The 22,877-nt window shown below is 40.4% G+C and overlaps 2 protein-coding genes across 2 annotated transcripts; both read right to left on the minus strand.

Moving 5' to 3' along the window:
• Nucleotides 1–1,800: 1,800 nt before the first annotated feature.
• On the minus strand, nt 1,801–10,815 carry LOC117368524 (olfactory receptor 1361-like). Its single transcript, XM_033962266.1, has 3 exons — nt 9,892–10,815; nt 8,733–8,752; nt 1,801–2,023 (listed from the first exon to the last, which is right to left on the minus strand). The coding sequence occupies exons 1-3, from the start codon at nt 10,813–10,815 to the stop codon at nt 1,801–1,803; spliced, it is 1,167 nt and encodes a 388-aa protein (XP_033818157.1).
• A 6,931-nt stretch (nt 10,816–17,746) lies between these two features.
• LOC117368533 (olfactory receptor 1361-like) lies at nt 17,747–22,186 on the minus strand. Its single transcript, XM_033962274.1, has 2 exons — nt 22,164–22,186; nt 17,747–18,704 (listed from the first exon to the last, which is right to left on the minus strand). The coding sequence occupies exon 2, from the start codon at nt 18,695–18,697 to the stop codon at nt 17,747–17,749; it is 951 nt and encodes a 316-aa protein (XP_033818165.1). The 5' UTR covers nt 18,698–18,704; nt 22,164–22,186.
• Nucleotides 22,187–22,877: the final 691 nt, after the last annotated feature.

Raw genomic sequence — 22,877 nt, forward strand, 5'->3', positions numbered from 1 at the left:
TCCCAGCTTTCTCATATTTCAGTGGATATATTTTTTCTGTTAGCCTTCCACATGAACACTCATCATCAATTCAGTGACTGCTGTGAGCACAGGGGATCTAAGATGTTCACATTCCATTGACAAGCAAATAGTTAAGAGACTTCCCATGTATAACATGCTATGAGTACATAAGAACATAAGAATAGCCTTACTGGGTCAGACCAGTGGTCCATCAAGCCAGTAGCCAGTTCTCACTGTGGCCAATCCAAGTCTCTAGTACCTGGCCAAAACCCAAGGAGTAACAACATTTCATGCTACTGATCCAGGGCAAGCAGTGGCTTTCCCATGCCTTTCTTATTTCCCTTACTTTTAGCCCCTTTTACAAAACCACATAACGATTCCCACTCGGCAAATGCATCGAAGCTCATTCAGTTTCTATGGTCTTCGTCACATTTGCCACATCAGGATTCCCTACTGCAGCTTTGTAAAAGGGGCCCATAACTATGCTGCATTTGTTTCCCCAAATATTACAAATTTATTTAATTAAAACATACCTCTGACAATGTACCTCAGCTCTACTCGTCAGCGTCTCCTGCTATTCCAATTTTGGGAATCCATACACATTCCTCTAATATACCTTAATTCAGCCTAGCAGCCCCCCTGCAAGTCTAGTACCAGACCAGCACTCTTGGTTCAGTCTCCATGCTTACCTTTCATAATGCTGTTTAAAGTACTTAAGTAAAAGTAAAGGTTAATGCATATTTTATTACTTAAGTAAAAGTAAAAAGTATAATGAAAAACAAATTAAAATTTACTCATGAAATAAAAAGGCTTACAGCCTGGCTGCCCTGTGTAGGCCTGCCCTTATTATTGGAAGCATAGCAGGGTCAGGACTGGCTAGTACCTGGATAGGAGACTACCTGGGAATACCAGGCACCATAGGCAAAGAGGCCCCACACTGGGCAACATAGCAGAGCCACAAAGGAGAAGACAATGGCAAACACTCCTATATTCTGCCTTGAAACATCACAGTGACGATTCCTCATTGTAGTCAACTCAAAGGCATACAAATACCCCCCCCAAATACCTTTTGAGATAAAAGTGCTATAATTATAATGTCTGTTCATCAAGAATTGCTACCAGATTCAGCTTCATCTCTACTTTAAAGTGATCCCACTCATCTAGTCAGTTCAAACACATGCAACTCCAATGTTCTTATAGGCTATATTCACTGAATAGCAAATTTTAAGATGAAATGATGCTTGCATGACAAGGTTTGCAGTAGCAAAATCCTGTTCTCAGCTTAGCTGTTTCATTAGTTTTACTGGGGAATTTTCATTTACGAGTCCATCGCTCTTCCATTTTTCTGTTTTACTTTTAACTGTAAGCATCAAATGTAACTAGGCAAAAGTAGTAAATATTGACAAAATTATTACTTCATTAAAAGTAACAAATGTTATCCTGTACTTTACAATTAAAAGTATAAAAACTTTTACTTAAGTACAGTAACTAGTTACATTTACTTAGGCCCCCTTTTCCTAAAGCAATTAGCGTGAGTCAGTGTAGTAAGCGCACCAAAGACCTTTAAATCCTTATTCACTTTGGTGTGGATGCCACACAGTACTCACTAACACAACTTATTAAAGAGGGCCTTGGTTACTATACAACACTGACCTTTCATTCCATGACAAAGTTGTAATAGAAATGTGCTATTTAACAAGTTTCTTAAGTCTTGAGCTATCAGCATTTGGTTCTCTCTGATACACTTGGAAAAGTTTCCAGAATTGCCTCTGATGATTTTAGTAGGTTACCTAAAACATTTCACTTGAGCATCTTTTGGAGAATATCTTCCTTTCCAAGAGCCTGGGTATTTAAGGTTTTGCTAAACATCTTACTCTGTTTATATAATCTCTCAAGAGCAATGAAATTGTTAGGAGTCCCTGAAGCTTTCACAAAGTTATCACCTCCTGCAATATCACTGAAAATTTCATCATACAATTTATCCATGCTAGAAGCCACCTTGAGCATGATTTTGATGGAAGGGCTAAACATAGAGTATTTTGTAATAGTGTTTCAAAAAGTCACAATACATTTATTTTCTCTTCATTTAATTCACCATTAATACTAGTACCATTGTCATTGCTAATTTTTTTATATTGTTTCTGTAGCCATGACAAATACATTTTTTGATATGTCAGATCTTGTTTTGAGTCTTACATAAGACGCTGGTTTTCTACCCCCCAGAAAAGGGTGTGTGTCTTATGGAGCGAATACACCTCTGCGAGCCCCCCAGGCATTCTGCTACTGCTCGTTGCCACCCCGTCATCCCCTTGCCACCCTCTTACTTGCTCACCGCTGCAGGAAAGGAAGAGAAGGACCGGCGATGTGCAATCGGGCCCATAAGTCTTGCCCCGATGTCAATTCCCATCAGAGAGAAGGTCCAGGCCAGCCAATTGCTGGCCCAGACCTTATCTCCAATGTCAGAATTGACATTGTAGGAAGGCTTGTGGGCCCGATTGCAAGCCGCTGGCCCTTCGTGGAGTTGCACGCAGGAGTCGGCAGCAGGAGTCAGCAGCAGAAGTCGGCAGCCGCTTTGCCCTGTCGGCAGCAGGAGTCGACAGCTGCTTTGCCCTGCCGGCATTAGGAGTCAGCCGCTGCCATGTCAGCAGTGGCGTTGGGTATGCTCTGCAGTCCCGGAGTGCAGGAGCCTTGTTTTGAGTGTGTTGCGGTCCAGGAGTGCAGGAGCCTCACTTTTGTCAGAGGAGCCGGCTTTTGATCTTCTGTGGAGGAATCTTTGAGTTCCTGAGAGGTGGGCAGTGCTGCAATTCCTGGGGTGGAGCCTTGAGGATCATTCCTGTGGCAAGTTCAGGGGTGTTTGTATGTTCAGGGTGTATGTGTGTGTGTGTGTGTGTGTGTGTGTGTAACTTGGTGCGGGTTTGCTAGTGGTACTGGTGTATGGCCTGGGAGGTGAGCCTCTGGTTATTTGGGGTAGTGGGGAGTTGATAGGTTGGGGTTTACCAGGGTTTGGTGAAGGGTATTACTGTGCTCCTTATGGCGCCTGCTAAAAAATATGGTTCCAGGGGAGGGAGGGATGTTGGAGCTCAGAGGGGTCATTCTGCAGTGGTGGCAGTGTCTGTTGGTAGACCAGGGAGGAAGAATCGGCATGTTAAGGAGGAAGGAAGGCTTTGTGGAGTTGTGGAAGCAGTGGGAGAGTGGTCGACCGGGGAGGAGGAATCGGTGTGGCAGGGAGGAAGGTATTCAGGCTTCAGTGTGGGAGGGAGGCAGGCTGTCAGGCTTTGGTGCAGGAGGGAGGAAGGACAAAGGCTGGAAAGCAGTGAGGGGTAGGGGGCAAGAACTCAGGACAGAAGGAGGAAGGGAGGGAGGGAATAGAAAGAGACAATTGTTGGGCCTGAAGAAGTAAGGAAGGAAAGAAAGAAAAAGAAATAACTTTCATTTTCAACCAAAAATCACCAGACAACAAAGGTAGGATTTCAATTTAATGATTAAAATCTGTCTGCTTCAGTATATTTGTCTATTTTTCTAGGGGGCTAGGTTTAGAGGCACAATTTGGTTAAGAATATTTTTTTCTTGGTTTTTCCTCCTCTAAATCTAGGGTGTGTCTTATGGTCAGGTGCGTCTTATGGAATGAAAAATATGGTATATAGAAATAATTATAGAAAAAGATGATGATAATCATAACTATGAGGTGAATGTAGAACAATACACAGTCTTCTCTAAGCAGATACCTATATTAAGATTAGTAGATCAATTTCAAGAAGCATCACTATAGGTTCTAAAAAACTGAAAACAATAAGTAACCTAGATCTCATATGAATAAAACATTTCAACTATGCAGACGACACAACGATCATGCTACCTGTAACAGCTGCATTAGCCAAGACCTTCACCACTGTCCAAAAATGTGTCCACATCATAGAAAACTGGACCTCAATCCACTGCCTCAAATTAAATAAGAAGAAAACCAAATTCTTTTGACTTGGATCCTCAACTGACCCAGAGTATACTCCATGGATTACATTAGATGACACAGATTTTCTATTAGAACTACAAACCTGAATCTAAGGAGTAGAAATTGTTGTGATAGTATAGCCCCTTGGGAATAGATTAGGACACTATTAGCCAGAATAGGTATTAGGATAATAGATGGGTAGAATTGTTAGAGCTAAATATCGTTATACCTAAGTATGGAATAAATTGCTTGTTGGTGATAATTGTGTGCTCCTTAGGCCCACCTTAGTCCCAGCTTATGTCCATCTTTCTCTGATTTGCTGTGCATTTGTACTTGATGTATCCTTTTCCACAATGGATACTGCTTCTCCAGCCTTCTCTGATGGCTCTGATGGCTCATCCCTATTCTTTTGCAGCTCCATTCACAATATCATTTATATCCTCCTCCTTCTGTTAGAAATCTTATTCCACTCCTGCTGCCTTTCCTTCCATGTTTCTCCTATTTCCTGTAGTAAGCCTGGTTCCCTTGAGATCAGCTTGATCAATGCCCACTCCCTTCGCCACAAGAGCTCACTTATCACTAATCTTTTTATTTTACAATCTCTTGACATCTTCTATGCCACTGAAACCTAGCTTCATTCAGGTAATAAAGAAATGCTTTAAACCCAACTATGATCCTCCAGTCCCCCTTTTTACCATCCTTGCAGATGCTTGTGCCCTTTATAGGATTGTGCTTAAAACCATTTTAGTTTTGGTACTGAATTTTGAGCAGCAAAGGAATAGTAAATGTGCTTGAGGGAGCAGAAACAACCAAATTGCAACCATACACATTTTTAACTGAAGCTGGACATGAATTGGGGAACTTTTAGTGTAGCCTTTATCAAGTTTCATCAGAGTCTTCAATAAATACTATTGGGCTCATTTTCAAAAAAGATAGACGTCTTGCTCTTTTGAGAATTGACATTTTCTCTACTGGCTTTCCCAAAACATCCAAACTCAGACTTAGACATCTTATCAAAAATGCCTCTTCATGGGAGCACAAATATGTGCACAAACTATCTGTCAAAAGCAATAGCGTTCTCCTTAGAAAGCAGTTATTTTGAGTGACATTTACAGATAGCAACCTGATTATTAGCTCACGTCGGGCCACTTCTTTAGCAGTTACAGTCCCCACGATATGGAACTCTTTACCTTTCTATATCAGGATGGAAAAAAAACTTATCAAAATTTAAGGGATTATTAAAGACTTACTTTTTCCAAGAGGCGTATAACTTATAACATCTTAATTTTTTTTTTACACATAGAGCCGCTTAATATTTATGATTGCCTACCCTTCCTACTGTACACTTTACTTTTAATTTGTAGTTCTCCCATGTCTTGTTAAGTGATTATTTATTAAGTTTGTCTCCCTTTATTATTATAAATTGAAAAACGCTTAGAAATTCAGATTTGTGTTCAATCAAATTTTTAATAAACTTGAAACTTGAAGTGACAACGCACAATCTGCAAAGGAAAATGTTAGGCATGACCCCAAATGGTTGCTGATTTAGGGCTCCTTTTATCAAACTGCAATAGAGGGCCAGCAAAGTAAATGCTTCGCCGCTTATAGGAATTGAATGAATGCCAGAGCATGTACCTCATTGGCCAATGGTAAAACCCTCTACGGTGGTTTGATAAGAGCCACTATTAGATTTGTAGCTGTGGTAACTGCAAACCCTTTCAAAAATCTTTTTAAGCTTCCATCATCTTGATGTTACATTGAAGTAGAAATCAAATTGTATACAAAATGTCTTTTTTTAGACTGAATTTTGCCATTATCTGTTGCTAGACATACACCTAATAGTACACATTTGGCTCTTTAAGATGCCATAAAAATGATTTGTATATAATGGGAAACTGACTGTATAATAAAGAAATTACCAGTGTGGAGAAAAAGAATGACTCATTAGCTGTACGCTCAGAGAAATGAAACTCTGAAGAGGGGGTGAGAACCTCCTCTTGGGGTAAGAGTTTACCTTCCAATCATTGCATATGTTTCATGAAAAAACTCTCTCTGAACACTGGTAAAACATGTATTGATAATTAGACTTGCTTGTAAGGCTGGCGTGAATATTCAAATTTCTTATGCCACAAATCTCACTGGATTGCTAGTTTGGAAAACTTATCTTGTAAGTATAGCTCTCAGGGGTCTCACACTTAATTGAACGATGTACTCATTGAGATTCTGTACAACAGTAACAGTTTTCCATGAGAAAATCTAAAATACAAAAATTTAAATCAAAACCACACAAACCGTAGAAAAATATACTTAAATAGTCTACGCAATGAGAAGAGTTAATGTCTTATTGGCAAAAATGAGGCGGGAAACACAAGAAAATTCAAAAAAGTACATACCAATTGCAAACTTCCAAAGTTCCAAGCAACAGAGAGCCCTGCCTGCCTCACCCGATTTAAAGCAAAGGGGAGGGAGGGGGAGGGGAGCTCTGTATGCAAACGTGATGACATCATAACGTGAAAAAAGTTACAGCTGTAGGAGAACAACTGTCACTGTAAATAAAGATAATTGAAAAATGAAAAAAAACTGTAAAAAATGAAAAAATGTTTGTGAAAAATCCCAAGCACATCAGAGAAAAGCCACCCATTCTATTTCATTGTTAAGTCCTTGAGGGTGCAAAGTATTTAGTTCGTGTATCCATTTCTGTTCCTTTCGCCAGAGTAGCTTAGCTGTGTTACCACCTCTCGTGGTAACAATGGTGTCTAATACTGAGAATTTCAAATCCACTAGAGCATGCCGGCGTTGAAGCCAGTGAAGAACCAACAGGGCTTCTTGTATGCCTGACTTGATTCTGCTAATGTGCTCAACAATCCGAGTTTTGATACTGCGGGTGGTGCAGCCCACATACAGTAGGCTGCACGGACATTGAATTACATAAACCACTTGTTTAGAATTGCAGTCCGAAGCCCTCATGAAGTCCCTGCCACCGCGGGTGGCCATCACCCGTGTGGACATTGCAAAATATGTCAACACAGTGTTTCCCTGCAAGAGATGAATGTTCACACAAAGAGAAAACACACGCTGAGGGCTTCGGACTGCAATTCTAAACAAGTGGTTTATGTAATTCAATGTCCGTGCAGCCTACTGTATGTGGGCTGCACCACCCGCAGTGTCAAAACTCGGATTGTTGAGCACATTAGCAGAATCAAGTCAGGCATACAAGAAGCCCCGTTGGTTCTTCACTGGCTTCAATGCCGGCATGCTCTAGCGGATTTGAAATTCTCAGTATTAGACACCATTGTTACCACGAGAGGTGGTGACACAGCTAAGCTACTCTGGCGAAAGGAACAGAAATGGATACACGAACTAAATACTTTGCACCCTCAAGGACTTAACAATGAAATAGAATGGGTGGCTTTTCTCTGATGTGCTTGGGATTTTTCACAAACATTTTTTCATTTTTTATAGTTTTTTTCATTTTTCAATTATATTTATTTACAGTGACAGTTGTTCTCCTACAGCTGTAACTTTTTTCACGTTATGATGTCATCACGTTTGCATACAGAGCTCCCCTCCCCCTCCCTCCCCTTTGCTTTAAATCGGGTGAGGCAGGCAGGGCTCTCTGTTGCTTGGAACTTTGGAAGTTTGCAATTGGTATGTACTTTTTTGAATTTTCTTGTGTTTCCCGCCTCATTTTTGCCAATAAGACATTAACTCTTCCCACAGCGTAGACTATTTAAGTATATTTTTCTACGGTTTGTGTGGTTTTGATTTAAATTTTTGTATTTTAGATTTTCTCATGGAAAACTGTTACTGTTGTACAGAATCTCAATGAGTACATCGTTCAATTAAGTGTGAGACCCCTGAGAACTATACTTACAAGATAAGTGTTCCAAACTAGCAATCCAGTGAGATTTGTGGCATAAGAAATTTGAATATTCACGCCAGCCTTACAAGCAAGTCTAATTATCAATACATGTTTTACCAGTGTTCAGAGAGAGTTTTTTCATGAAACATATGCAATGATTGGAAGGTAAACTCTTACCCCAAGAGGAGGTTCTCACCCCCTCTTCAGAGTTTCATTTCTCTGAGCGTACAGCTAATGAGTCATTCATTTTCTCCACACTGGTAATTTCTTTATTATACAGTCAGTTTCCCATTATATACATAGCCCTTTACTGACTATTGTTTATAGACAGTCCCTGTAATTTGCAATAAAAATTATTTGAGCACATACCAAAATCAATGTCCAGCTACCTCTTACAATACTCTCATAATAAATTCTCTGGGCTTCAGACATGCCATTTGGTCACCACATATTTTTATGGTTGCCAAATATTTCTTAATGGCTATGGCTTCTTCACTAGCCCTAATTTTCCATGTTTTTTATTTTTATATAAATATTTTTGTATTTTCTTTAAAGTGCTTAATGTTAATAACAATAACTTAATTTTTGTTATTAAAAACTTATCTTAAATGTTTGCTTTGCTCATTTCTCTCTCTCTTATCATGTCGGGAAAGGGACCTGTCACATCGACATGTTTCGCCGTTAGGCTGCCTCAAGAAAAGTCCCCCCTTACAAACTTATCTGCACCATCCCGATCCACATAGCTTCTGCTAAGAGAAATGATTTGAGCACTACATTGATTAAATGAGTATTAACTTAAAATGTTTTAATTCTTTTATTAGTCAGTATTAAAACAACTTAGCATGCACTAAAAATTCCTTATCAAAACAAATGTGCAAAACTCACTGAAAAAAACCAAAAAATGAAAAATAAATTGTTGACAAAAATAAACAAAATACTAACTGAAATATTATTGTCTGGATAAAACCGTGGAGGAGCATAAGAAAAAATATATCTAAGTCCGTTTTGGGCCTAAGTTGCTAGTCGCCCAAAATCAGCAGTGTCTAATGTTCATTCTCAAAAAATACACCCAAAATATTTTTTTTTCCAGTATCATCTAATTATACATCCATCCAGACCGCTAAGTTGTCTATCTTTATACCCCATTCTCATCCAAAAATTTGTCCAAGTCAAAAACGCATAAAACAAGACCTTTTGGATGTGGAAGGGGCCAGCAAAGTGATGGAATGGATACACAGACATGGCAACACAGTAGTGGGGCACCTTACAGGGCACTGCTACAAACTTCACAAAAAAGGTGCCACATAAACATCTCACCAGAACTCACTGATAGGTCATGGTGAGCCCCCCAAAATTTACTAGACCCACCTGTCTACAACCCCAATAGACCCAGAGTACTTAAACCACCTCTGTGCTGCTCTACTAGGCTTTCCTATGCCAGGTGCTGTTGTTCTGGAGGTAGGTATGTATGTTTTTATTCCAATTTTTATGGTGTTGTTGGGGGTGGGGGGTCAGTGATCACTGGGGCAGTGTTGGGGGTCTGTACTTTGTGTCTGCAGTGATTATCTGGTCACTTTGGATATCTTCTTGGCACTTAGACCTGATTTTACATTGCCTAAGTCACAACGTACAAGTTCCGTCTAGGCAGTCTAGTTAAACTTTCGGTTATACTTGTATTACGACTAAGGGCTCCTTTTACAAAGCCGCACTAGTGGTTTTAATGCATGCACCGGATTAGTGTTTGCTATAGCATGCGCTAGCCGGAAATCTACCGCCTGCTCCAAAGGAGCACACGTTAAGGCCCTAACATGGCTTTGTAAAAGGAGCCCTAAGTCTAGCTCAGCTCACATCGCGCCAAAATCCCAACCTCACCACTCCCTAAAATGCCACATTCAGCTCTGGATGTACAGCAGCACTGAAAAGGCCTAAGCTGTTTTTAGATACGTCTAAAACCTGTTTTGATCATTGGCACTTGGATGACTTGTCTTTTTCATCGTCCAAGTACCAATTTAAGTGGGATTTTAGACATATTTCTGTTTTGATTATGAGCCCCCTAATGTTTACCTCTGGAAAAGCATACTTTTCTCTGTAGAGCTTTTCTCAGAGCTATCTTCACATCCCTATTCCTCAGGCTATAGATGAATGGGTTCAACATGGGTGATAACACATTGTACACCACACTGGCAATCCTGTCCTTTTCCAAGGAATAGCTAGAAGAAGGCCTGAAATATATAAAAATAAGTGTCCCATAGAAGAGTGTTACCACAGTGAGGTGGGAAGAACAGGTGGAGAAGGTCTTGCATCTTCCATCAGTGGACTGGATCTTCAGGATGGCAGTAATGATGTGAATGTAGGAGACCACAATGATGAAAAAGGGCAGTACTACAATCAGTGAGCCCTCTGTGAATATCACTAGTTCATTGATAGAGGTGTCTGTGCAGGAGAGCTCTAGCAATGGTGTGAGATCACAAAAGAAGTGTTGGACCTTGTTTGAGTTGCAAAAAGAGAGCTGAAATACCAGAAATGTGTTTATACATGCATTCATAATGCCAATGATGAAAGAAGCAGCTGACATGCTCAGACACACCTTCTTGTTCATTACTGTTACATAGTGCAGTGGATTACAGATAGCAACATAACGATCATATGCCATGATGGATAGGAGCACACATTCTGAGCTACCAAAGACAAGGAAGAAATAGAGCTGGGTGATACACTCAGAGTAACAGATGGTCTTTTTTCCAAAGATGAGGTTGTTTAACATTTTGGGGACAGTAACAGAGGTGAAACACATGTCTAGAAATGACAAGTTACAGAGTAAGAAATACATGGGAGTATGGAGTTGGGGGTTCCCACCAATCACTAAGATCATAGTTCCATTTCCCAGCAGGTTCATAAGATACATGGCCAAGAACACTAGAAAGAGGAGATATCTTAGTTCCCCATGTTTTGTAAGGCCCAAAAGAACAAATTCTGCCACTGCTGTCTGGTTCCTCTCTTCCATTTCTATTGCTATGCTATAGAAGTCAAAAACAATATTTAAACACACCTACAAACAAAACACACACAGTAAGATTTGTCTTCTCTAGATCACATATGCTAATGCAATTAAACAACTTATCACCATAGTTAATACAGGAGGAAAGGTAGTTCCTTGCAGGACTATTCATTAGCATCAGTCTTCAAGAAAATATTTTAAATTTTGGCTATATTATATTTTATGTCATTCAAAATGATTTGCTGATGTTATTCAAAATTATTGTACCCCAGCTTGAACTAAGATTTATTTTGTGGTAAAAGCAGAGAATGCATTCCAATTTATAAATTAAACTGAATTAAACTTGCACCAGCAGATGGGAAAATATTACAGAAAAAAATAAGAAACTGATAGAAAAGACAAATGAAGATGACTGAAATTCTATCTCACCTACTAATGAAATGTGTAAAGTAAAACTGCCACCAATCAAAAAATAAATGTTATATTTTGTATTCAAGAAAAGGCAAATGATGCTTATGAATCATGATGTTAAAGAAGGTTACCGTGAGTACTATGGACCAAAAATATTCAACTCAATCAATTTTGTCATGTCAAGAGAAGACTTGAGTCACTGGAGACGAATATTATGCTGGGAAAAGTGGCAGGATAATGCAAAAAGGGAAGACTAGCAGTCAGATGGAGTGACTCAACAATATCAGTGACAAATACTAGATTAGCAGTAAACACATCATGGAACGTTGAATCCTTTACTGGAAATTGTCCCGAGATTCACTGAAACAAACTTGATTCAATGACATTTAATCATCATCAGTAGCATCTCCCTTTCTCACTGGTGAGCAGACATTTTGGGCTATAGAAGTGATTTGTTTTGTTATGTTAAGTAGAGCACCCTTCCCACTTCTGAAGTGAAAAAAAATATTTTCTGGAATTCAACCATCTCAATGCACTCTTCTTCTGTTTTGTTTTGCTGAGTTCTTTTTGGAAAGCAAAAGATAAAAAATATATTAAATAGTAATAAACTATTAACTTATTTCTTCCTAGCACTATATTCTTGCTGCTCGGTGGTGCAGAAATGTACACCTTCTCTGAAGAATGTATAAATATGTGCATATACTCAGTACAGGTACACACATATATAAAATACATATATAAAATACATATGTTTTACATACACACATATATAAAACATTGCATATCTACCCCTTTTCCACCCAAACTCTGCTTCCAGAGTTATTTCCATAATATCAGTCATGCCAACTTTTTACACATTTACATCCATGTGCAGTGTTATAAAAGTTGTTTTCTGCATGTAAAACTTGCTTTACACTTATGGCTGCTTAATTATAGGCTGCCAGAAAGCATATAAATGCCTACTTATGCACATAAATGACTTTTATAGAATTCTAGCTGCTGTGCAAGTATGTACACGTACCTGGTTGCAACATGAGTGGAGAGCATTGGTACATGAGTATATTATAGAATACTGTTGCATGTGCTCTAACACACTCAAAAGAATGGACCATAAGCCATAAGGTTAATGTAACCCATTGTGTCTTACATTAGAAGTACATTGTCAACCACTCGTACTATTATTTTTTTTATCATGTATGTAAAATTGTGATCCACTATATAAACTATAGTCAATAAACTATATTCACTACAGAAAGCTATAAGCCTACTTTTATAGAATAGACTTTAAATAAGTGCCATAACCAGCATCTTTAATAGGCACCCTGATATAGAATTACTTTCCACATGCTTTATAAGATAACCCCATAATAGCAAAATGTCTCAGTTTGGTACATTTCCATTAATAAGAACATACGAATAGCCTTACTAGGTCAGACCAAAGGTCATCAAGCCCTGTAGCCCATTCTCACAGTGGCCAATCCAGGTCACTAGTGCCTGTCCAAAACCCAAAGAGTAGAAACATTTCATGCTACCGATCTAGAGCAAGCAGTGGCTTGCCCATATCTTTCTCAATAATAGACTATGAACTTTTCCTCCAGGAAATTGTCCAAACCCTTCTTAAAACCAACTATGCTATCCGCTCTTACCACAACCTCTGGCAATGCGTTCCAAAGCTTAAATGTGAGTGAAAAAATATTTCCTCCTATTGGTTTTAAAAGTATTTCCCTGTAACTTCATTGAGTGTCCCCTAGTCTTTCTAATTTTTGACAATGAAAAATCGATCCACTTTTACCCATTCTACTCCACTCAGTTTTTGGTAGACTTCAATCATATCTCCCCTCAGCCATCTCTTTTCTAAGCTGAAGAGCCCTAACCTTTTTAGTCTTTCCTCATACAAGAGGAGTTCCACCCCTTTATCATCTTGGTTGCTCTTCTTTAAACCTTTTCTTGTGCTGCGATATCTTTCTTGAGATAAGGAGACCTGAATTGAACACAATACTCCAGGTGAGGTTGCACCATGGAGCGATACAGAGGCATTATAACATTTTAGTCTTGTTAACCATACCTTTTAAAATGATTCCTAACATCTTGTTTGCTTTTTTGGCCACCGCCGCACATTGGGCGGAAGGTTTCATCATATTGTCTACAGATTTCAGCATTGACCTAGAGTCTTGGAATCTAGGATTAGTACATGTAAACCCACTTTTTTCTTACTAATAATTGCTCATAAAACAATCTTGGTAAATTCATTCTACAATACCCGTCCTGCTATCTGTAAAACTATACTTAGAAACATAGAAACATGATGGCAGATAAAGGCCCATCTAGTCTGCCCATCCTTAACTTTCTTCTCTTTTATCAGCTGACCTACAAACCCTCTGGTAATTTCTACAGTGCATCTGTCTGCCCTTATTCTAGATTAGTGGTTCTCCACAAATGTGTTAGGACATACTGGTGTGTCACCAAGAGCAGAGAGGTGTGTCATCAAAAGTTTGACAGCAAGTTTTCCTTAACAGGCAGATTGGGGAAGGTTAAGAACCTGGAAATAAGGTACTTGAAATCTCCATAACTAGCCCCAAATTCTGATAACAACCCCAACTGGAAATGTTACAGGTCTTTGGCCCACCCCTCTTCTCCATTCTGGTACTCATCATAATTGCATCTGTATTTCTCTTGCATCACTGTTAGGGCCATGCTACTTCTGTTGCTGGAAGTGATTCAGGACTTAAGATATAGGAGTGGTTCTAACCTTTCTTCTGTTTGTGACGCACTTGGCAGACAATGTTCACATGCCTGACACACTGAACACTACAATTTGCAGCTGAACATAGAAAAAAATATTAGCACTTGCTATTTGTTCTAATATGGAGACTGCAAACATAACTAATGCACCTCAATCCTGCCCAGCAGCACCTCTGAAATTTTAGCACTAGACCATCTTTCTTATGCTGTGTCTAATGTTTACCTGTCTCTTCAATAACCAAATTATAGGAGAATAGAGCTGATTAAGGAATTTTATTTCATCAATTGTAAGTGATCCAACTCTTCTCCACTCCAGAACTCCTAGACAAGGCTCCAGAATTGTTCATGGTGATTTTCATATGCTACTCACATGTGTTGTTCAAGTATCTTTCGGAGTGCAATTTCCTCTCCTAGACATTGTGTGCTTTCCATGGTGCTGATTCACTTATTGTGTTTATATTATCTCATGAGAATAATGAAGTTCATTTTTGAATCCCCAAAGACTTCACACAGAACAGGAGGGAAACTAATATAGCTCCCTGCAGCATCCCTGGAACTATAATTATAGAATTTGTAATTGTTGCAGGTTGTAAACCTATATAACTTCTAACATTCAGCGAAAATAGCCAGCTATCTCTACTGTATATTAGCAGATAGCCACTAAAATTTGTTTGGTTATATTGTCCGATAGCACATGATTTTAAACGATGACAAATTAGTTACAGAACTAAATGATTTATCTATGCCCACTATAACTTAGCTGGCCAGCACTTAAAATCAGCTTAACTGGCTACGATTAAGCCTGCCAAAAATAGACTGTATATTCAATGCTTGTCTCCGGAAACTGTCCATCATTGATTATCCAGGCTCATCGTAGACCTTGGAAGTTAGGCAGCCTCCCTTCAACTGTCTAAGTATCAGCCCCAATGTACCTAATTGTATGATTTTCATATTCACAATCAATACAGTACATTGAGCAGTACTTTACCACCGTTTCTACTGCTTATTATTTCTATAGCACTGACAAATACCTGCTTTTTATATACGAGTACCGTATATTTATCTTGCCTTGAATTTTATATAAAGTGTAATGATAATTTTTGAAATAAAAAGTAAGGATGTTAATGGTGTTGATAATTAACACTAGGAGGTAAATAAGGTAGTTTTCAGAAAAGACAGGATATGTGAAATGTAGTAAGAATAGCTATATAGTTTTGGAACAAGCTAAAATCCATTGAGTTGCAAGTGAATAATAAGCAGCTGAGAAAATGGGGGTTGGATTGAAGAGGTCTAATAGATATGAAGGTATAATATGTGAAGGGGTATTTTCCATGTAATGGACAAGTAAAGGAAAAGACGTCTACTGGAAGATGTCCAAAATGTAACACGTAGTATGTTTTGAAAATTAGCAAAATCAATGTCTAGAAATGGTATTACTGTTTCTTGTTAAATGTCACTGTGTATTGAAATTAGCAGGTCCTAAAGGTCGAAATTCATTTCCTCCTTCTCTGTCGTGAAATATATCTCTGCTTTGCAAATTAGAGTGAATCGTCCCTGTGCCTAATGCTGCTCTTCTGTTCATACGATGGTTATGGAAGCCTCCCTAAAGAGCTGCTTCAAATGATGAGCAGCATTTTAAACCGAGAATGAAAAGTGGGTTATTTTTTTTTATAATACCTATAAACATATTTAAATGAGCGAACAGCATGTTTATTCTGTCTATCATTTAAAGTATATCTAGCCCTTTGCCATCTTCAAGAGCACTGAGACTGGGAAGTGCAAGGTAAAAGAAAAAAAAAATATTGTTACCAGTATTGGTTCTTTCCGTGGACAGCCTCTACTCCCTGTCACTGACTCATTCACAGGCTACTGGGGCATTCGGGGCAGCAGGAGATCAGGGCTGACAGGGCAGAGAGCAGGGCAGCGGAAAAGGGCTTCAGCGACTGGTCCTCAGCAGTTGTTTGTGATCGGCCAGCCCAGTTGACGTTGCAGAGGTTTGCTTAGTGAATCACGCCCCTGTCTACTTTGCATGCCGTTCCCCTTATTTGCATGCGCGGATCGGAGGATGGTCGGCAGAGAGATAAGTGAATCAGGCTGGAGGGAAATCAGGTCACAAAGGGGTCGCAAACTGATCAGTACATGATTGGTTTGCTGTGTGAATCTAGTCCTAAGTTAGGAAGTAAATAGAATGTTAGGAATTATCAGGAAAGGTATGGAAAAAAAGCTGAAAATGTTATAATACCCTTGCATCACTCTATGATACAACCGCACCTCAAATACTGTGTGCAGCTCGGAGAGAACGAGAGCCAGAAGGTCTTGAGCATGCGCAGATACTGAAGGCCCAGCACAGGCAAGAGCCGCGATCTTTCCTTAACTGGCACTGGCCTGCAGTAGATGGGGTAAGGAGCTTGTTTGGGTAGGCGAACGGGTGGATGCCGTTTCCAGCAGGGGGGTTTGATGTGGTTTTCATGGGGGGGGGCGCTCTCGGGCGGGGGTTGCGATGCCGGTTCGAGTGGAGGTGGGTGGGTATGTGTGCTCATTTAGCGGGACAGTGCTCATTTTGTGAGTTAAGGTTTGCGGGAGTGTTTTGCTCCTCTTGCAAAACACTTGCAAACCAGGTTACTCACATACCAAAGTTCCACTGTACTTATTTATTCAATTTTTTATACTGTTCACCCAAAAGAACCCAGAATGGTTTATATTAATTGATTCAGGTATTGAAACATTTTTCCCTTTCTGTCCCAGTAGGCTCACAACCTACCTAATGTACCTGGCGCAATGGGAGAAATAAGTGATTTGTGTAGGGTTACAAGGAGTTGTAGGGATTTGAACCCACAACCTCAGTCTACTAAGGTTATTGCTTTAACCACTGCACCACACTCTCCTCCCAGCCAATATAGCTGGCAACGGTCCACATAATAAACAAACAAAAAACACAGACTGCTGCCAGCTAAACATTTACCCGTAGCCCCCATTTTTATTTTTTAAAAGTTGAATTTTCTGTAATTGTGTATGTTTGTTCACGTTGCGTTACCTTAACTATTGACTTTGGAAACACTGGCTGAATTATTGTCTCTAGAAATACATAAAACTAATGAAAATCTATATCCTACCTAAACTTGAGGCTAAGTTGTCAGACTTTAGAATTATATTAGGGATTTAAATATTATTCTAAACTCATATTTATTAAATGTTTGGGGCAGAGACAGAGATACAATGGATTTACTCATGTACAGTGTTCTGACTAGAAGCCAAATTTACTCTAATTTGAGAGCATTGTCAGATTTCTGTGAGACAGCTGAGCATATTGGTGACCAGGAGTCCGAATCAAGTAATACCTTGTAATTATTTTAACGTTTAACCTGCTTGGAGACGTGCAAGATAGAAACAACAATTTTTGAAACTGCTGTTGGCTGTGCAAATACATTTTGCACTAAGCTGTTCTGGCTAATAGCTTTGCAGAGTTGTATAAGGAAAGACATATAGTATAAGCTAAGAAATAGAAAAATCTTATAACGGGAATATCATTGCCTGCCTAAAAAAAAATGAGTTTGAATGTGTTTATTGTACAAAGAAAAACTGAGTTTTTGGAGTTTTACTGTAAGTTAACTGTGGAAAGCTATACGTTGTAAGTCTGCTGTTTAAGTCTATAGACTTCAGTTTAAACCAGCAAGGGTTTACTAAATGTTATGATTACAGGAAGAACTTTGAATAATGTGCTGCAAGTGATTTTATATGTGAAAAAACCCCCACCTAAATGATATGTTCTTGCCTTTGCACAGCTCTACTGTATACCTCTGGAAAAGCATAGTTTTCTCTGTAGGGCTCTCCACAGAGCCATCTTCACATCTTTATTCCTCAGGCTGTAAATGAAAGGGTTAAGCATTGGGGATAACACGGTGTACACCACACTGGTAATTTTGTCTTTTTCCAAGGAATAGCTGGAAGAAGGCCTGAAATACATAAAAATTAGTGTCCCATAGTAGAGCGCTACCACAGTGAGGTGGGAGGAGCAGGTAGAAAAGGTCTTGTGCCTTCCACCAGTGGACGTAATCTTCAGGATGGCAGTAATGATGTGGATGTAGGAGATCAAGATGATTAGGAAGGGCAGTACTACAATCAACGATCCCTCTGTGAAAATCACTAGCTCAATGATGGAGGTGCCTGTACAAGAGAGCTTTATCAGTGGTGGTACATCACAGAAAAAGTGCTGGATTTTGTTGGAGTCGCAGAAGGAGAGCCGGGATGTTAACAATGTATATAACAATGCATTTAGAAGGCCAATGATAACAGCAGCAGTCGACATGCTTAGACATATATTCTTGTTCATTATTGTGATATATTGCAATGGATTACAGATAGCAACATAACGATCATATGCCATGATGGCCAGGAGCATACAATCTGTAGTAGTGAAGACAGTGAAGAAATAGAGTTGGGAGAAACACTCAGAGAATGAGATGGTCTTCTTGTCAGAGATGAGGATGCTTAATAATTTAGGGACAATGACAGACGTGAAACACATGTCTACAAAGGACAAGTTGCATAGTAAGAAGTACATGGGTGTATGGAGCTGGGAGTTCCCACCAATCACTAAGATCATAGTTCCATTCCCCAGCAGGTTCATAAGATACATGGCCAAGAACACCACAAAGAGGAGATATCTTAGCTCCACCTGTTTTGTGAAGCTCAGGAGAAGAAATTCTGTCACTGTTGTCTGATTCTTCTGTTCCATTTCTATTGTCTTGCTATAGAAATCAAAAGTAATGTTACTTTAAGGAACAAAATGCCAGAAAAGCTTCAAAGCAAGAATTCTCTTTTCAAGATCTCATATGATATAATTCTATATATTGAACAGACCATGAGATAATGAGTTTGTGAAGATTTTCTGTCTCGATTGTGTAGCAGTATTTTGTTGGATCAACTGATTATATGAGAGGCTAAAGTTTGTGTACATACTACCTGATATTCAGACTGCGGGAATTAGCCAGGCTGACTCCTGCAATCAGGTCTGAGCCTGAATATTCAATGCCAGGTCATTTCCTGTGACTGGCACTGAATATTCAGTCTATTTTTGGCTGCCAGTACATCCATGCCAGTACTTGTATTTAGCTCTGGTTGGCTACGTTTATAGTGTCCAAAAGTATACCAGCTATTTAAATGGCCTAATTTGGCCACTTGACTTAGCCAGCCAGCTATTACATGTTCTCTCCATTTGTGAATTCCCTTCTTAGTACAAACCTCAATAATTTATAAAAAAAATTACCTAGAGCCCTGGAATCTAGGCTCAGTGTATATAAATGCACTTATTTATTGCATATAATTACACTTAAAACAATGTAGTATACTCTCCTGATACAGTTGTAGGTCTACTTCCAGCAAGAGAAACAGCATGGACATTGCACCTCCTGATTGGCCTTCACCCTCCCCTATTTTGTTTTTCCTTGTGTTTTATCTTTCCTGCCAGTAGGAAAATGCATGGTTTTACTTCTTGAAGATCAGGTCAATAGTCACTAGATGTTTCTCATTTTGATGCACTTCCATCTCCATGAAGGCACCAACAAGACTCCGCTTGACCTAGAGACATACATTGTTTTAGAGGTTTGAGCTCAGGATGAGCTCTGCCTCCTTCTCTTGGCCTCAGATAGGATGGTGTCATAGCAGCAGCTATGAATCATCTAAGCAAGGTAGAAGGCAGCTTGGAGGGGGATATCAGGGGAATGGGTACACATTTCGTAATGTTGCAGAATGATCAAAAGTAGAGTATAGATGATGGTGGCCATTTTAGAGCAAGAAGACTTTTTTTCCTTCCTGTAAACCCTTCTACTTCTGTCTGATACCACCTCTCAGTACCCCTCCTTCAGAGGTATCTTGAATCATTTAAAGCAATTTGTTTCTTGCCATTTGGTTTTGTATTAATTATCCCTCCCACACACACACAGACACACTTTTACAAAACTGTAGCACAGTTTTTAGCACCAGCCATGGTGGTAAAAGCTCCAATGCTCATAGATTTCCTATGAACTTTGGAGCTATTACAGCTGTGGCTGGTGTTAAAAATCGCACTACAGTTTTGTAAAAGGGAGGGGGGGGGGGGAGGTTAGTACGTGTACAGTTTTCAAAACCATGAATGCTAATACATAGAAATGTAAACCCATAACCTGGCTGCCTGAAAATGATTGTTAATTAATATAACTAAATAAATGTGCATGGTGCATCAGCATGCCTACTTTTAACTGCATTTAATAAATGAGTACCCTGATAAATGTTTTGAGCATAGTTTGGAAAACAATGTGCATGCAGAAAATCTATAATAATAAAATGCTAAGCGCGCATGCGCACTCTAACCGCGTGCTTTCCTGATCCCTGATCTGTCGGGCTGTGGCAGTAAGAGTGCGCATGCGTGCATCTAAGGACCGGCCAGTTAACACCGCGACTCCCACCCCTCCTTCCCTCACCCCCCCCACCACCGACCCTACCCGGCACACCACTAACACGCCGTGACTCCCCCCCCCCCCCGCTGACCCTACCCGGCACACCAGAAATCCCCGTTGACCATCCCAGCCAACACTCCCACCGCTACACGGCTGACAAACCTCACAGCTCCAGCAGTCCCAGGCACAGTAAACATGCTGCTTCGGATCTTCTACTTGCCTAATTTCCTCTGCCGCGTCCCTGGCAGGTTGGCATCGGAGGGGGGTGGGGGGGTTTCAATGGAAGGCAGGCAGGCTGGCATCGGGGGGTGTGGTGGTTTCCATGGAAACATGCTGCTCAGGGGGACGGAAGGCAGGCAGGCTGGCATGGGGGGGTTCAATGGAAGGGGGATGGGAGGCAGGCAGGCAGACAGGCATCGTAGAGGGGGTGGGGGGTTTTCAATGGAAACATGCTGCTCAAGGGGATGGGAAGCAGGCAGGCTGGCATCGGGGGGGGGGGGTTAATGGAAACATGCTGCTCAGGGAGATGGGAGGCAGGCAGGCAGGCAGGCAGACTGGCATGGGGGGGTTAAATAGAAACATGTTGCTCAGGGGGATGGGAGGCAGGCAGGCTGGTATCGGGGGTGGGGGTTTAAATGGAAACATGCTGCTCAGGGGTATGGGAGGCAGGCAGGCAGGCTGGCATCGAGGGTGGGGGTGGGACAAAGTCTGGAAGATAATGATGAGGACATAAGAAGGAGGCACTGGGGGCACTAAGGATATATAAAGGGGCACTGAGGGCACTAAGCAGGACAGAGGCACTGAGGGCACTAAAGACACGGGAAGGAGGCACTGGGGGCACTAAGGACATAGGAAGGAGGCACTGGGGGTATTAAGGACACAGTACGCAGGCACTGGGGCACTAAGGACACAGTACAGAGGCACTGGGGGCACTAAGGACATGGGAAGAAGGCACTGGGGGCATTATGGACACAGGAAGGAGGTAATGGGGGCACTAAGGACATAGGAAGGGGCACTAAGGACATAGGAAGGAGGCACTGAGGGCACTATGGACATAGGGAGAGACACAGACAGAAAAAATGACAGACATGCAGCGTGCAAGGAGAGAGAGACAAAGAAAAAAAAAACCCAGACAGACAGACTTCTACTCTAGCACCCGTTAATTTAATGGGCATAAAGACTAGTGATTGTATAAACTGATTAGTGGTAAGCAGTATGTGTGAATTGCAGTAACTGCTAGGACCCATTGAAGCAATGCCTTAGGGAGAGAGAGCTGTGAGTTGGGGATGGGGAAGGAAGGAATGAAAGATGCTACTCAAATTGATATGGCTTTAAAAAATTGAAAAACACATGTTGGACATAGGGGTGGAGGGGAGAGAGTGATATTGCATGGGGAGAGGAAAAAAGTGTTGGCATATAATGATGGAGGGAGGAAAGGAGAGAAGCTTCAGGGGGGATATAGATGTTTGACCTAGGGCATAAGGTAGGGAGAGAGAGCAGGATGTGGACAGTGGGATAGAAATAGAATATGGCAGTTGAAGGGAGAGAGTGCTGCCTGGGATGAGGGGGAAGAGATATACTGGACGCAGGGCACAAGGGAGGGAGACATAGAGATACTGGGCATAGGAGTGGATGAGAGGGAGGAAGAGATACATAGGAGAAAGAGATCGGAAAAATAGGGAGATGTTGAATCAAGGAGCAGAAAGGAGTAATGGAATGATGCCTGACAAAGGGAGTGAGGGAAGAGAATGGGAGAAGGGACAGGATGATGTCAGGCTACGAGAGTGGGAAGGGAAGGCGGAGGGAGAAGATGCTGTGCTTTAAGGTTAATGGAATGAAGATGCTAAAAATGGTAGAACCCTCAGGGAGAGACTAGGAGGGGTGGCAAGGACATGGATGGGAGGATAGTTATTACAGAGAGTAGAAATATGGTAATAGGAAGTATATTGAAAATAAAAGGGAATGGAGGATTGAGGAAGGAATAAGATGGGCAATGGGAGAGAAGATCAAAATTATATAGGTAGCTGGAAAGTGAGAGAGGCAGATGTACTGAGGGAAAAGATAGCAGAGAGAAGAAAAGGCAAATGGGAAAGTAGATGCTTGAAGGAGAATTATTAGACAACAGACAGGAAAGTAGAAAAGAGAAACTGAAAAAATAAAACATCCAAACAACAAAGGTAGAAAAAAAAGCATTTTATTTTGAATGTTTTAAATGGAATATGTATAATAATTAGCACACATATTGTTTACATTTTGACAAATAAACTTGTAGAATTTGCTAATTTTGTGCACAGAATTTTGAATTTGTTTTGCACAGAATTCCACTAGGAATAATAATATGTAACCTACATTATTCTATAAATTTCACATACAAATGGGAGACCAAACAATATCCCGCCCTTGTGCCTCCTTGCAAATATGCACTATGCAGGATAGAACTTGACAGAAAAAAAGGAGTCTTCCTTTGCCAAGCACAGCGAG

This window comes from Geotrypetes seraphini, chromosome 1, assembly GCF_902459505.1.
Source record: "Geotrypetes seraphini chromosome 1, aGeoSer1.1, whole genome shotgun sequence".
In the NCBI taxonomy this organism is placed as follows: domain Eukaryota; kingdom Metazoa; phylum Chordata; class Amphibia; order Gymnophiona; family Dermophiidae; genus Geotrypetes; species Geotrypetes seraphini.